The sequence below is a fragment of the Carcharhinus amblyrhynchos genome, unplaced genomic scaffold, assembly GCF_965287045.1.
Source record: "Carcharhinus amblyrhynchos unplaced genomic scaffold, sCarAmb.v2.hapA scaffold_86, whole genome shotgun sequence".
NCBI classification, from domain to species: Eukaryota; Metazoa; Chordata; class Chondrichthyes; order Carcharhiniformes; family Carcharhinidae; genus Carcharhinus; species Carcharhinus amblyrhynchos.
This window is the reverse complement of record NW_027649826.1, coordinates 304895-320902: the sequence shown is the minus strand read 5'-3', so window position 1 is coordinate 320902 and position 16008 is coordinate 304895. Positions and strand designations below refer to the sequence as shown.

The 16008-nt window shown below is 45.6% G+C and overlaps 1 protein-coding gene across 1 annotated transcript in view; it reads right to left on the bottom strand.

Moving 5' to 3' along the window:
• Positions 1-16008, bottom strand: part of LOC145337959 (NACHT, LRR and PYD domains-containing protein 3-like) — a 108968-nt gene that overhangs the window by 57268 nt on the left and 35692 nt on the right. The window contains exon 6 of the mRNA XM_080182737.1: positions 14409-14579. Within this exon, the coding sequence (XP_080038863.1) occupies positions 14409-14579 (171 nt within the window). The remainder of the gene's footprint in view (positions 1-14408; positions 14580-16008) is intronic.

Below are 16008 nucleotides of genomic sequence, written 5' to 3'. Positions count from 1 at the left end.
CTAGTTATGGAACACAATTCCTCAGTACCATTGCTGGGGTACTGCCAGGCTGACAGATTTTACAGTACGCAGTGTCTTCAGTCATTTCTTTACCTCACATACAGTGAATCAAATTGATATCTGTAATGCTGGGACCTCAGGAGGAGGCTGAGATTAATCTTCCCACTCGTCACTTCTGACTGAAGGTGGCTGCTAATGTTTCAGCCTCGTTGTTTGTACTGATGCTCTCGGTTCCCTCATCAGTAACGATGGAATTCTTGTGGCTTGTTTCTGGAATCATAGAATTCCCAGAATGCAGGAGGCCATTGGGCCCATTGAGTCTGCACCAATTTTTAAAAAGTATCTTACCCAGGCCCCGTCTCTGAAACTCCACATATATGGCCCACTGATCCCCCTAACCTTCACATCCTCAGACTGCTTGGGACAACGTAGCATAGCCAATCAACCGAACCCGCACATCTTTGGACTGTGGAAGGAAACCGGAGCATCTGGAGAAAACCCACAAAGACACGAGGAGAATGTGCAAACTCCACACGTACAGTCACCCAAAGTCGGAATTGAACTATGGTCCCTGGCGCTGTGAGGCAGCAGTGCTGACCACTGTGCCACCGTGTCACCTAATGTTAGCGGCATGTCCAACATTTGTTCCATGTCTAACACTATTTATGAGTGGATATGGCAAGACTGCAGATCTCTGATCTGATCCAGAGCTCGGTCTATCATATGCTGCTTCCTCTCTCTGGGCTCCAAGTGACCGTGAGCTGGAGCTTCACCAGGTTCACATCTCATTTTTAGATACACCCAAGTCTAATTTGTTAATAGATGTAAAGACAATTAACCACAGTAACACTGTACTGATTGCTGGGAAAACCCACTGTAAGCTTCCTCTAACTGAAAGGGTACAGTTCACCCACTCCTGTCTGTCTTACAGATAACTTCATATCCATGCTGTCATTGTCTGTTTTATTTCATGGTCTTTAATCTTACTGCCAAGCTGGTTATGTGTCTATTAACAGTGGACAGTGTTTCTAACACGAATATTAATAGCTATGGTCCTTGTAGTATCATTATTTGTGTTATTAAAAACACTGCCCATTATTAATAGGGATATAATTCTGACTATTCTGTACTGTGATTATTACCATTGACAGCTGAGCTGAGCCTTCAGCTCATTAATTCACCAGTACATAAGATACAGGAACAGAATTAGGCCATTCAGCCCATCGGGCCTGCTCCACCATTCAATCATGGCTGATATGCTCCTCATCCCCATTTTCCTGCCATCTCCCCATAACCCTTCAACCCATTACCAATTAAAAATCTGTCTAAATCCTTTGTAAGTTTACCCACCGCACTTTGGGGTAGTGAATTCCACAGATTCAGAACCCTTTCGGAGTAGTTTCTCCTCAACTCTGTTTGAAATTTGCTGCCCCTTATCCTAAAATGAGGATTTCTCATCCTAGAATGTCCCACCAGCGGAAGCTACTTTATCCATACCTTTTATCAGCTTCTATATTTCAATCTGATCTCCCCTCATTCTTCTAAATCCCAGAGGGTCTGAGCCTAAACTGTTCGATCTCTCTTCATACGACAAACCCCTCACCTCTGGAATCAATCTAATGAACCTCCTCTGAACTGTCTCCAATTCCACTACATCTTTCCTCAAATAAGGGGACCAAAACTGTGCACAATACTCCAGGTGTGGCCTCACCTTGTATCGCTGCAACAATACTTTCTTATTTTAATATTTTATTCCTTTCATTCACATTCACTTCCTTTATTATCTGCTGTAGCTACATGCTAGTTTACTGGGACTCATGAACGAGGACATCCCTATTCCTCTGTACTGGAACACCCTGAAGTCTCTCCCCATTTGGATAATAAGTCACTCTGCCATTTCTCCAACTGAAATGTACGACCTCACACTTATTCACGTTAAAGTCCATCTGCCCGATTTTGGCCCACTCTCCTAACCTATCCATATCCATTCTTATTTCCTCATTGCAACTTACTGTCCCGCCTCCTGGGGTATAAGAATGATGAAACAAATTGCTATCACTGGTTTGTCTACTGGTGAAAACCACCTGTACACCTCTCAAAGTATGTTTTTGTTCAATTGTTCATGGATAGGGGTGTCACTGGCAAGACCAGCGCGTGTTACCGACTGCTACAAGCCCCTTGGGGATGTGAGGGTAATTAGCGATGGGCAATGAATGTCGGTCTAACCAGTGACGTCCACACCCTGCACCCACATTTGCTGCAGTTTGGCTCAAAAACCCATCAGCAGCAAACATGGGAAAGAAACGGCATGTGATTGGAGCAGCTCCATACAGATTCTTCCATTCAAACTGAACTGTGTGACTGAGATTCTGGAAACTCGCTCCGGGGGCCGCACTGAGGGGCTTCGAGGGTCACATTCACCCCTTGGTCCACACGTTGGACAACCCTGGGCTACAGCATGTGTTTGATGAGTGAGGAACAATTTGTGTGTTTGGAAAGAGAACAAACATCATCAGGGAGTGAGTGAAGAAGAGTGGAGACATCCAGGTCTTGCCATCCTTACACCAATGGAAGATGAAGTGCTGGATCAGGAAGGCCTGGGGACAGAGTGGGTAATTACTGCTGGTGAGATGGGTTGAGTGGGTGGCCTAATGAATGGACACAGGAGAGTGTCTGGTGAGGACAAAACATAGAGCTTGTGTATCCATCACTGGTCACAGAGAGCAGTCTGAAGGATGTATTGGGATAAGAACAAAATAACTAGGAGCAGCAGAAGGCCATTCAGCCCCTCGAGCTACATCACGGCTGATCTAATTGTAGTCACAATTATTTTCCCGCTCACTCCTCTGTAACCCTTATTCACTCCTCAATCCAAAATCATTCTTAACTCAGCCTTGAATATATTCAATGACTCTGCCTCCACTAGTCTCCAGGGAAGAGAATTCCACTGACCAGCAACCATCTAAAAAATAAATTCTCCTCATCTCAGTCTTAAGGGACTGACAATTACATTTGAAAATCTGTCCCCTTGTTCTGGACAAAAAGAAACAGCCTCTCAGCAACTACTCTGTTTCATCTCCTCAATGCGATCACCTTTTAATCTTCTGAACTTTCACACATTTTGCTCCAATCTGCTCAAATTTTCCTCATAAAATAAACCTCTCCATCCCAGGAATCAGCCGAGTGAACTTTCTCTGAACTGGTTCTAATACAATTCTATCCTTTTTTACGTAAGTAGCTCAACACTAGACACATTACTCCAGTTGTGTTCTAATGAAGGACGTGTAAAACTGCAGCAAAACCTTCTTACTCTTACCTTCCATTCCTATTGCAATAAGAATGTTAAGAAACAGGAGCAGGAATCATCCATTCTGTCCTTCAAATCCACTCCATCATTCAATGTGACCATGGCTGATCCTCTGCTTCAACACCATTTCCAACATTATCCCTGCATTCCTTGATTCACCAGCATTCTAATGGGAAATAAATACCCCTCATCTCATAAATAACTGCCCCTTATTCTCAGATTGTGTCCCAGGTTTCAGACCCTCCAGCAAGGGGAAACATCCTTTCTGCATCTGGCCTATTGAACGCTATAAAATAGTGTAGGTTTGAATAAGTTCAGCTGTCATTCTTCTAAAGGCCTGAGAATAAAGTGCTTTTGTTCCTCAGAGGACAACCCATCTGTCCCTGGACCTATTTTAGTGAACCTTCTTTACATGCCAAGTACATCTTTGCTTCAGTCAGGAGACCAAAACTGTCCACAATTCTCCAGGTTGGTCTCAGCAAGGCCGCATATAATTACAGGAAGACATCTTTTTCCTCAACTCAAATCCTCTTAGAATAATGACTTAACACACCATTTGTTATTTTAATTGCTCTCATCTTTGCTTTCAGTGCCTCATGAACTAGAACATCAAAATATCTTTGGAGATGTCTTCATGTCTGTTTTTCCTACACAATTAGATAACTTCACATTTTTCCACCTTGTAGTCCAGCTGGTAAACTTTTGGCCACTCCCTGGGCCTCTGCACATCCCCTTCAAACATCATTGCATCCTTCTCACAATTCAGATTTCCACATGGTTTTCTATTATTCACACATTTGGAAATATTATATTTGATCCCCACATCCATATCATTGATATAGATTCTGAATAACAGCCGTACTTCACTAGTTCAAGGTCGTCAATCCAAAAACAGGTAATTCTCTCACAGCACCAGGTTGAAGTCCATCAGGTTTATTTGGAAGCAAACGCCATTAACTTGCTACCAAATAAACCTGCTGGACTTTAACCTGCTGTTGTGACACTTCTTACTGTGTTTGTCCCAGTCCAACGCCGGCATCTCCACATCATAACCCAAAAATAACCTATTTATTCCAACTCCTTGTTTCTGTCCACTAACCAGTTCTCAATCCATGCTGGTATATTGCTCCCAATCCCATATGCTCCAATTTTCTTTAATAACCTCTTGTGAGTGAATCATCCAACTACAGAATCCCGAATGTGGGAGGTCGTCATTCCACCTATCAAGACACTCTGACGGAGTATTTTACCAAGGTCCGCTCCCCATAACCTCATAAATTTACAAGGGCTAATCCACCTAATCTACACATCTTGGGAAACTAAAGACAATTTTATCATGGTGAATCCATCTACCATGCATATCTTTGGAGTGTGGGAGGAAACCGGAGCACCCAGAGGAAACACACACTGACATGGGGAGAACGTAGAAACTCCACACAGTCACCCAAGGCTGGAATTGAACCCGGGCCTGTGGCTGTGATACAACAATGCTAACCACTGTGTCACCGTACCAGCCTTTCATAAATCCATGCTGGCCCTGTCTAATCCTGACATTAATTTCGAAGTGTTCTGTTATCACTTCCTTTATTATAGATTATTATAGGATCTTCCATACTCTCACTGTCAGACTAATAGACCTGCAGCTGCCCGGTTTCCTGTAACTCCGCATATGTTGCTAATCCTCCTAACTGTAAGGGATGGTAGTGTAATTTTTGAGTCAAGCCATCTGGGGCAGAAACCATGACAGAACCGTTATTGTAACCTAAGGGGTTAAACGCTAAGACCAGCAGATGATGAAACACATAGAAAAAAAAACATGAGACCGGCAGGCGCCCAGGGTCTTCAGAAAAGAGATAGGAAAACAAACTAATTTACACCATATAAAATAAACGTGTTAGCAATTTACAGGACAATGAAAGAGTTAGCTGAATTGATGAGAGGTAAAACGATTTAAGCCTTAAAGGGGGTGATTGGATTAGAGTTAATGGGATGTCAACAAGGGAGGAGCTCACTCGGTAAAGGGATTAGGAAGTGGTAACCAATGAAGAAAGGAGGGCTGTCCTATTGTTATCTAGAAAAATGTATATAAACTATGATTGTGTAAAGCAAGGTATGTGTACCCACAGGACGGCACCCTTTCTTGCAAGATTGAATAAACCGACAGTTAGCTGAACTCATCCGTGTCTTTGATTCAAGGGGGGGATCATAAAAGTGAGTATCGGACCATTTCTCACAATTGGGGGCTCGTCCGGGATCTGGAATTATAACGGGGGTTTCCCTCGACTAGACCAAATCGACGGAATAAGACGCGTCTGGTGTATATTTACACGTAAAAACGTCGTTTTGGTCTGGAAGGAGGGGAATCTGAAACCACTCAATTGAGATAATTCTGGACCCTGGAGAATCACACGGATGACTTCTATACACTAGGACTGCTAGGACCGTGACTGAAATTTGTGAGGGGGTATACACATCATTGGGAGAAGTCGGACAACTCCGTGCACGGATCAAGGTAAGAAATTTCTCTCCCGGGAATTCGGTTGATTAAGGGTGAGAGTCATTTTCTTCCTTGTTGACTTTATGGTTATGACAGTTTGATCTGAGGGCGCAAATAAATTAACTTGTGTCCAAGACGACAACTGAAGACTAACCATGGGAGGTAAACCGTCCAAGAGTAAGGATGGGAAACCGGGAAATAATAATGATGAAAAGGGAATACCCCCCCGACAGTCCTCTGGGGATACAGTTAGAAAATTGGGATTGGGACCAAAAGACTAAGGACTTAAAAAAGAAGGTTATGATAAAATATTGTTGTTTTGTGTGGACGAAGGAACCAATCCGAAAACCATCTGTATTGTGGCCAAAATATGGATCGGATGAGGATTGGGTCTGTCAGATATTAAATTTATATGTTAATAGTAAACAACCCTTTAACCCCGAGGAAAGTAAGTACACTGCCTGTTGGGTGGGCGCGATGAGTAGATCGCCACAGCCAGTCTCCCTGTATCCAATGATCCCACAGAGCAGACCGGGGCAATGGGACCCTCTTGACAACCTCCCGCCGCCACCCCCTCCTGTACCAAATGTACCCCCTGCATATCAACCAAATAATAATGGGGCCTAAGGGCCCCAAGGGGAAGATCTCATAAAGCTTGAGAATGGCGCAGGAGACGGACCCCCAGTTGAGGGTCTGCGGAGGTCCGAGAGGTTAGTAATAAAACAGTCCCTGGAACAACAGCAGAATAATGGGGCTTCAGCGCCCGAGGTGGAAATGCACCCTCTCAGGGAGGTTCCCTTCGGACAAAGAGAGACAGGGTTCGTGGTGGTGCCTCTTAACTCGGCAGACATCCGACAACTTAGGAAGGAGTTGCCCCCTCTCCTAGAAGACCCTGTCGCGGTAGCGACACAACTTGACCAATTCCTGGGTCCAAGCATGTATACTTGGGGGGGAACTCTGGGCCATGATGAGCATATTATTCAACTATGATGAAGGAGTTATGATCCGAAATAGGGCCATAGAAATTTGGGATAGGGATCACCAACAGCAAGAACAACTCAGGGGAGATCAAAAATACCCTCTTGAGGATCCAAATTGGAATCATAATACCCAGGAAGGGCGGACAAACATGTCGGATCTCCGAAATCTTATAATTCGGGGGATCCAGACATGTGTCCCCAAGCAGCAGAATGTGGCAAAAGCATTTGATATTAGGCAAGGAAAAGATGAATCACCCAGCACGTTCTTAGACAGACTGAGGGAGTCTGTCCACAAATATTCAGGAATCGATCCTGATGATGAAATTGGAAAGGGGATGCTAAAAATTAATTTTGTAACGAAATCCTGGCCAGATATCCAGAGAAAACTACAAAAGATTGAGGATTGGAGTGGGAAGGACATGGCGGAATTATTGCGGGAGGCGCAGAAGGTCTTTGTTCAGAGAGAGGTTGTAAAGGAAAAGCAGAAGGCAAAGATGATGGTGGCAGCCGTTAGGGAAGTATGTAAGTCCACCGGGATAACGGATGAAGGATATACAGTAGGTAGAGGAAGGTCAAGGGGAGGTTGGAAGGAAGGGGGGGCCAGGAGGGGCCGAGGTAGAGGACGAGGAGAATTTTACGGTGGTGACTGGCCCCGGGAGGCCGAGTGTTACCACTGTGGGAAACCGGGACACTTCAAAAGAGAGTGTCCTGAATTTAAGAAGGAACGAGAAGGGATTTATGAAATGGAATGTGAGGTTGATTAGAGGGGTCAGGGGAGAATCGGAAAAAGGACCTACCAAGAACCCCTGGTAAATTTAAAGGTGGGTCCACAAAAGGAGGATGTTACATTTTTAGTCGACACAGGGGCAGGCAGATCTTCAATCCCAATCTATCCTACAGGAGCCAATTACCAAACTAAAATGTTGAACATATCAGGAGTAAAGGGAGGGGTATTTAGGGCGAAACTATTTGAACCACAGGTACTACAATGGGAGGAAGAGGAGCTTTTAGCAGAGCTCCTCCACCTCCCTCATCTCCCCTATGGTCTGTTGGGGCGGGACCTGATAATCCGCTTCGGGCTCTGAATAAATGTAGGGGACGATGAAGACCTGGTGGTAACTATGTCATACCTTAGCGAGGACCGACTCACGGGTATAGACTCTAGAGTATGGACGGCCAAGGGAAACAGAGGGCGACTCTCGATTCAGCCTGTAAAAATTGATCTTAAGCCCCAGAGCCCCTCTGTCAAGATACGTCAGTATCCTATCTCCCGGGAAGGGAGACAGGGCCTGAAAGAAGTGATGAAAGACCTGATAAGTGATGGGCTGGTGGAACCATGTATGTCGAGATATAACTCTCCCATTTTGCCAGTCCGGAAGTCCGACGGCAGTTACAGAATGGTCCAAGACTTGAGAGAAATCAATAAGATTGTACAGGTACGACACCCGGTGGTGCCGAACCCATACACTATACTAGGGCGGATACTCCCAGAACATGAATGGTTCAGTGTAGTGGATTTAAAGGACGCCTTCTGGGCCTGCCCGTTGGACGAGGCCAGTAGAGACTTATTCGCCTTCGAGTGGGAGGACCCTGACACGGGCAGGGAGCAGCAATACCGCTGGACAGTGCTTCCCCAGGGGTTCACCGAATCGCCAAATTTGTTTGGTCAGATTTTAGAGCAGGTATTAGAGGGACTGATCCTTTCCCCAGCCCTCAAACTCATACAGTATGTGGATGACCTCCTGTTGTCCGGACCCACAGAAGCGGAGGTCGTAGCGGGAACAAATACCCTTCTGAATTATTTGGCAGGACAGGGCAAGGTCCTTCTCGAACAAATTATCCCACGATACGGACTCCCCCGGGCCATCGATTCAGACCAGGGGAGCCATTTTACGTCCACTGTCCTACAGAACATAGTGCGGGCAGTGGGGGTAAGCTGGGATTTCCACACCCCTTGGCATCCCCCGTCCTCGGGCAAGGTGGAGAGAATGAATCAGACTATTAAAAAACAGCTGACGAAACTCAGGACGGAGACCGGGTTGCCCTGGACCAAGTGCCTTCCCCTTGCCTTGCTGCAAATAAGAACGCAGCCACGGCGGGACTCGGGGGTGTCCCCATACGAAATAATGTTCGGTCTCCCCTTTAATGGACCAAAAGGGGAACTCCCCACATTCGAGTCCCGCGATGTATTTGTGCATAAATATGTTGAGGTCCTGGGGTCTGCTCTATCTCATTTACGCCAACAGGGACTCCTGGCACAGACACCACCTCTCGAGTTTGCGATACACACCATCAAGCCAGGGCATTGGGTCCTAATCAAGAACTGGAAACTCCGGACTTTAGAACCGATCTGGGATGGTCCCTTCTTGGTACTTCTGACCACGGAAACAGCTATCCACACGGCTGAGAAAGGCTGGACGCATTACACTCGAGTGAAAGGACCGGTGCCAGAACCAGCAGAAGAAGTATCTACCCCTGGCCACCACACCGCGAAGAACTGATTGGACTTGATTTTTGATATGTTAATTTGGGCAATATACGGCAATAGCGGGATGTTACTAATAATATGTTTACTCTATGGGGGCATAGGTGTTGGGCAGGCGGCCCAAGTGTACTCCCTTACTATAATCCAATCACCCCAGGCACAGGTAATTGAGATCGACCTCTGTCGAATGGTACCCTGCAAAGACGACCTCATGGGGCAGAAGGGATACCAGGGGAGGGAAATAGAATTACTTGTCTTCGATAAGAACCCAAAGTGTACTAAAAATGAACAGGGGAAAGTAGAATCTTGTCAAGTAGGGGGGTTAAATGAAGACGTTAAGTTAAGGATTCGCGAGAAAATATCACTTGTTCCACGGAAGATCTTTCCCAGAGACTGTAAGCTAAACCAATGTAACCCCCTCTACCTCACCATAAAAAAGTCAGACGACGGTGGGACGGAGCGCCTCGACGGACAAGTTCTTGGGGTCAAGATCAAGGAACACACAGGGAGGGTGGGGGTGGCCCTGTGTTGTGTGCGGGTTACAGTCAAAAATGCCGAAACCAGGAACTCCTCCGCCCCTAGCCGGGGAGTCTCGGGAGAAGTCAGGGTAGTGGAGGTAAAGGATTTAAGAGCCCAAATAACACAGCTCCCGATGGGTCAATTACCCGAGCCCTCGAAGGGCTAACGACCCTAGCTAATGAACTAGCTGAGAACTCGGGTACAGACCCAGGTCTCACTAGGTGGTGGGAAACTTGGTTCGGCAAATGGAAAGGAGTAGTAATGTCCGTCCTTGTCTCTTTCATGGTGACGGCAGGGGTATTGGCCGCCCTAGGGTGCTGTATCATCCCTTGTGTTCGGGGGTTGGCTCAGCGGCTAATCGAAACAGCCCTGACTAAGGGGGATGTCCTGAATGGAAAAGTGATAAATATGAATTTAGAGACGGAAGAGAGGATAAGCCTCTTAGACGATAAAACTCTGGACGAACAGGCCCTTGACCTGCTGGAACGCCTGGAACACCAGAAGAATGTCAAAAATTACAAAGCGTAAGAAAAACAGGGAGGATTGTAAGGGATGGTAGTGTAATTTTTGAGTCAAGCCATCTGGGGCAGAAACCATGACAGAACCGTTATTGTAACCTAAGGGGTTAAACACTAAGACCAGCAGATGATGAAACACATAGAAAAAGAAGAAAAAAAAACATGAGACCGGCAGGCGCCCAGGGTCTTCAGAAAAGAGATAGGAAAACAAACTAATTTACACCATATAAAATAAATGTGTTAGCAATTTACAGGACAATGAAAAAGAGTTAGCTGAATTAATGAGAGGTAAAACGATTTAAGCCTTAAAGGGGGTGATTGGATTAGAGTTAATAGGATGTCAACAAGGGAGGAGCTCACTCGGTAAAGGGATTAGGAAGTGGTAACCAATGAAGAAAGGAGGGCTGTCCTATTGTTATCTAGAAAAATGTATATAAACTATGATTGTGTAAAGCAAGGTGTGTGTACCCACGGGACGGCACCCTTTCTTGCAAGATCGAATAAACCGACAGTTAGCTGAACTCATCCGTGTCTTTGATTCAAGGGGGGGGATCATAAAAGTGAGTATCAGACCATTTCTCACATAACCTACACATCTTGGACACTAATGGGCAATTTAACATGGCCAATCCACCTAACCTGCACATTTTTTGGACTGTGGGAGGGAACAGGAGCAGCCGGAGGAAACCCACACAGACACAGGGAGAATGTGCAAACTCCACAGACAGTCGCCCAAGACTGGAATGAATCCTGGTCCCTGACGCTGTGAGGCAGCAGTGCCAACTCCGGTGCCACATCTTCACTTAATCTAATACATTCCTTGAATTAGCAATGGCTGGAACACTTCTGCTGCTGTTTTTCAAATGAAAGGAAACTATTTTTGTTGGAAACGCCACACATTTACACATCACCATGTCTAAAACAGCTTGTTTTGTGATTGGCACTGGAACGTACTTCTCCAAGAAACTGCTTGAATACATTCTGTGAACTAATCTTTTCAACTTTTTACAATCTGAGCGATTTATACAATAAATGGAAGAACCCATAGGAACATTGACCTACAGAGGGATCTGTGTGTACAAGTCTACAGATCCCTAAAATGGTAACACAGGTGGACGATGTGGTCAAAAAGGCAGACAGCATTGACTGGGGCATCGAGTATAAAAGTTAGCAAGTTATGTTACAGCTGTATGAAACTTTAGTTGGCCACATGTGAATATTGCTTGCTGTTCTGTTCACCTCACTACTAGAAGGATGGGGATGCTTTGGAGAGGGTGTAAAGAAAGTTCACCAGATCGTTGCCTGGCCATGGAAGGTTGTTATGAGGAGAGATTGTATTAACACGGATTGTTTTCAGTACAAAAAGGGAGGCTGAGGGGTGACCTGATGGAGGTGAACACAATTATGAGGGGCATCGACATGGTGGATAGTCAGAGACTTTTCTCCAGGGTGGGATGGTCAACTACAAGAGGGCACAGGATGATGGTGAGAGGGGTAAAGTTTAGGGGAGATGTGTGGGGAAAGTTTTCACAGAGAGTGGTGGGGTCTGGAATGCACTGCCAATGGAGGTGGTGGAAGCAGACATGTTACCAACATTCAACATACATCTTATAGTTTCCTTGAACAGTGTGTGTTGGAACCGACGAGGGAGCGAGCTATCTTGGATCTGGTGCTATGTAATGAAGCGGGTAGAATTAGGGACCTTGCGGTGAAGGATCCTCTTGGAGAGAGTGATCATTGTATGGTGGAGTTTCTGCTGCAGATGGAGGAGGAGAAAGTGGGTTCCCGGACACGCGTCCTTTGTTTGAACAGAGGGGAGTACGATAGGATGAAAGAAGAATTGGCGAATGTGGACTGGGGGAGCGCGTTGGAAGGTAGGTCTGCTGAGGAGCAGTGGAGGATCTTTAAGGAGATCTTTCCTGGTGCTCAGCAGAAATTTATTCCGATGGTTAAAAAGGACCGTAGGAGGAGAGGTAATAAGCCGTGGATAACGAAGGAGGTGAAGGAAAGTGTTAAATTAAAAGCGGAGGCATTTAGAGTAGCTAAGAGTAGTGGGCGAGAAGAGGATTGGGAGAGGTTTAAATGTCAACAAAGATTGACAAAGAAGTTGATAAAGAAGGGTAGGAGAAACTATGAAGCTGGGCTAGCGCTTAATATAAAAAAGGATAGTAAAAGTTTTTATAAAGATGTAAAAAGGAAGAGGCTGGCTAGGGTGAACGTTGGACCCTTAGAGGATGAGGGGGAGGACTTAGTGGTAGGGGATGGGGAAATGGCTGAGGTCTTGAATAACTTTTTTGTTTTGGTCTTCACGGAGGAAGACGTGAATAATTTGCCGGGTGTTAGCGATGGAAAGATGGTAGGAGTGGAAGGCCTGAATGACATTACTGTTACTAGAGAGGCGGTGCTCGACAGACTGGAGGGACTGATTGTGGACAAGTCCCCAGGACCAGATGGAATGCATCCGAGGGTTCTGAAAGAAATGGCGGAGGTTATAGTGGATGCCTTGGTGGTTATTTTCCAAACGTCGCTGGATTCCAGGGAAGTGCCGGAAGATTGGCAAATGTGAGGTTGTCCACTTTGGTAGGAATTATGGTAGGAAAGACTATTACTTACGTGGTGAAAAACTGCAGCAGGCGACGGTGCAGAGGGACCTCGGGGTCCTTGTGCATGAGTCGCAAAAACCCAGCCTGCAGGTGCAGCAGGTGGTCAGGAAGGCTAATGGGATGCTGGCCTTCATAGCGAGGGGGATTGAATATAAAAGTAGGGAGGTCTTGCTGCAGCTGTATAGGGCATTGGTGAGGCCCCAGCTGGAGTACTGTGTGCAGTTTTGGTCGCCGCACTTACGCAAGGATATTTTGGCCTTGGAGGGAGTGCAGAGGAGGTTTACTAGGCTGATACCGGAGTTGAGGGGGTTGAACTATGAGGAGAGGCTGAATAAACTAGGCTTGTACTTGTTAGAGTTTAGAAGAATGAGGGGAGATCTCATTGAGACATATAAGATGATGAATGGGATGGATAGGATAGAGGTGGAGAGACTCTTCCCGCTCAAAAAAAGGACAGTAGGACTAGGGGGCACAGCCTCAAGATAAAGGGGGGGCGGTTTAGAACAGAGTTGAGGAGGAACTTCTTCACTCAAAGGGTGGTGAATCTCTGGAATTCTCTGCCCGTTGAAGTGGTGGAGGCTGCCTCGCTAAATATTTTTAAGACGCGGGTTGATAGGTTTTTGATAGGCAAGGGGATTGAAGGTTATGGGGAGAGGGCGGGAATGTGGAACTGAGCCACGACGGATCAGCCATGATCTTATTGAATGGCAGGGCAGGCTCGAGGGGCTAGATGGCTGACTCCTGCTCCTATTTCTTATGTTCTTATGGACACAGGAACAGGAGACGAACAGATGAATAGAAACCACGTATGGGCAGTAAGGACTGGGTCTGAATAAGGATTAGGAGTTAGGCTTGGTGGGCCAAAGGGCCTGTTACTGTGTTCTGTGGCTCTTTGTTCTTCTTCATGGATGAAGATTAAAATCACTCATGATTATTGCAGTATGTTTTTACAAGACCCCATTATTTTTCCTGTGTACTGTGTCAGAGATTCTGAATATTGTTAGGGGTCTATAAATGATTCCCACAAGTGATCTTTTAACTTTGTTAATTCTTATCTCTACCCAAACTGATTCTGCACCTTGATCATTGGAACTAAGTTCCCCTCTCGCTGCTGTACTGTCATCTGTTACTAACAGCGAGACTCCACCACCACGTCCTGTCCTCCATTTACTGTCATCTATTCACTCTGTCCCCTTTCACAAATCAATGGAAGCTGTGTCCGGGGAGAGCTGTACACATCTGAGGAGGAGGAGAGAACCTCAGAGGGTGAACCATAACATTATTCCCCCACTCCCTCAACATAAGGATCTGTGGGACTGACATCCCATTGCTCAGGGATCAGAGAGAGAAGCAACAGGAGTCAGAGGAAAAACAATTTTCCTTATTCATAACTGACACCAATAGTAATGGGCAGTGTTTTTATACAAATACCAGCGGTGAAATTATATTGTTGAATATTCAGTTATTATAAACACAATCTCACACAGTCTGCTACTTACCCCAGTGTCTGTATTTTACAGTCCGGATTCCTCAGAGCCACAGACAGCCGTTTCACTCCTGAATCTCCCAGTTTATTGTAACCCAGGTCCAGATCTATCAGTGAGCGGTTTGTGCTGAGAGCAGAGACCAGATCCTCGGCACAAGAATCGGTGAGATCATTACCAGACAAACTGGAGATCAGAGAGAGAAAAATAACAGGAATCAGGGTAAATCCCCAGTGTTTTTAAGAATAAGATCATTAACGATAATAATGTACAGTGCGGGACATTCAAGAAACACAACTTCAGTTGATACAGAAGGCAAAATTATATTAATGCTGAAAATCTGAAATATGAATAAATATGTTGGAAACTCTCATCAGGTCAGGCAATATCTGTGAAGAGAGAAACAGATTTAGTTTCAGTTTAATTAGTTAAAATTAGAATGTGGAAGTAGCAGTGAATTAAATTGTTTGAAGTGACAGGGAGCTGGGGATGGGCGGGTGACAAGGAAAGAACAAAATGGAAGTGTCGGAGTGATTAAATGATAAAAAGGATGATGGTGAAAGGGAAGAGCTCAGGATTCCCATGTCCTTACCCTGAGTCACAGGGAGGGACATGGGATGGTCAGTGGCTCAGGAATGGAGTGCGTGGTGGGGTTGAAGATGATGAGAGAGAAACCTTTTTCACACTGCCAGTGGTTCGGGTCTGGAATTACAGCCGGGAAGTGTGGTGGAGGGAGGCTGTATCGAAACAGTCAGAAAGGAATTAGATGATTATTTGAATAGAAACAATGAGCGAGGATACGAGAAAAAGGCTGGAGAATGACACACATTCCTAAAGCTAATTTGGTGAGCTAGTATAGACACGATGGGCCAAATGGCCTCATTGTGAACCGTAACAATTCTGTGAAGATAATGGTTGGAAATGTATCGATATTTCAGCTGGGAGTTGGTGATGTTTCCGTGTGGACAGTGTTAGTAGCCACAGACCCCAATGAAATATTAATATTTCTCTCCAATAGAGAGAGACAATTTGTTACATGGAGCTTCAGGGTGACAGGTCTCCTCCTCCAGTCCTGAGGGAACAGAACCTCCTTCCAAACCGATATAGCCTTGAGAATTTCCAGGGAAGTGTCAGTGAATTGGGTTTAATCTGCCTTCTGCCTTTGTTCATTAACCAGGGCTCCCTCACTGCTCCCTTCAGAGCCTTTAAAAGTGCTGCTGGCTGCCTTTAAATCTGGTGCCAGCTTTGCCTGAATGGGATCTTCCCCTGCAGCCAGTGGTTAAACTCTGGAATGACCAGAGCCCCGGAATAGATCACCAAACTTAAAAAGAATGGGTCAAAGTACAGTAGGTGCAGTAGATGTTCATCTGTGATGAAAGAGTGTGAGAGTGTGTAAGAGGTCTGATCTGAACATATACGGACAAGGAGGCATTTGTCTTTACAGACCCAGCCTGAGACCGGTAAGAGGAGTAGCCTCCCCCCACGTGAAGATCAGGATGTTGAAATGGGTGTGGAGAAAGATGCCTGGGGTGTGATGTTCAGATGTGAGTAAGAACGAACCTGAGTGGACAGTGTTAGTATCCACAGTACTCGATGAAATATCTGTATTTCTCTC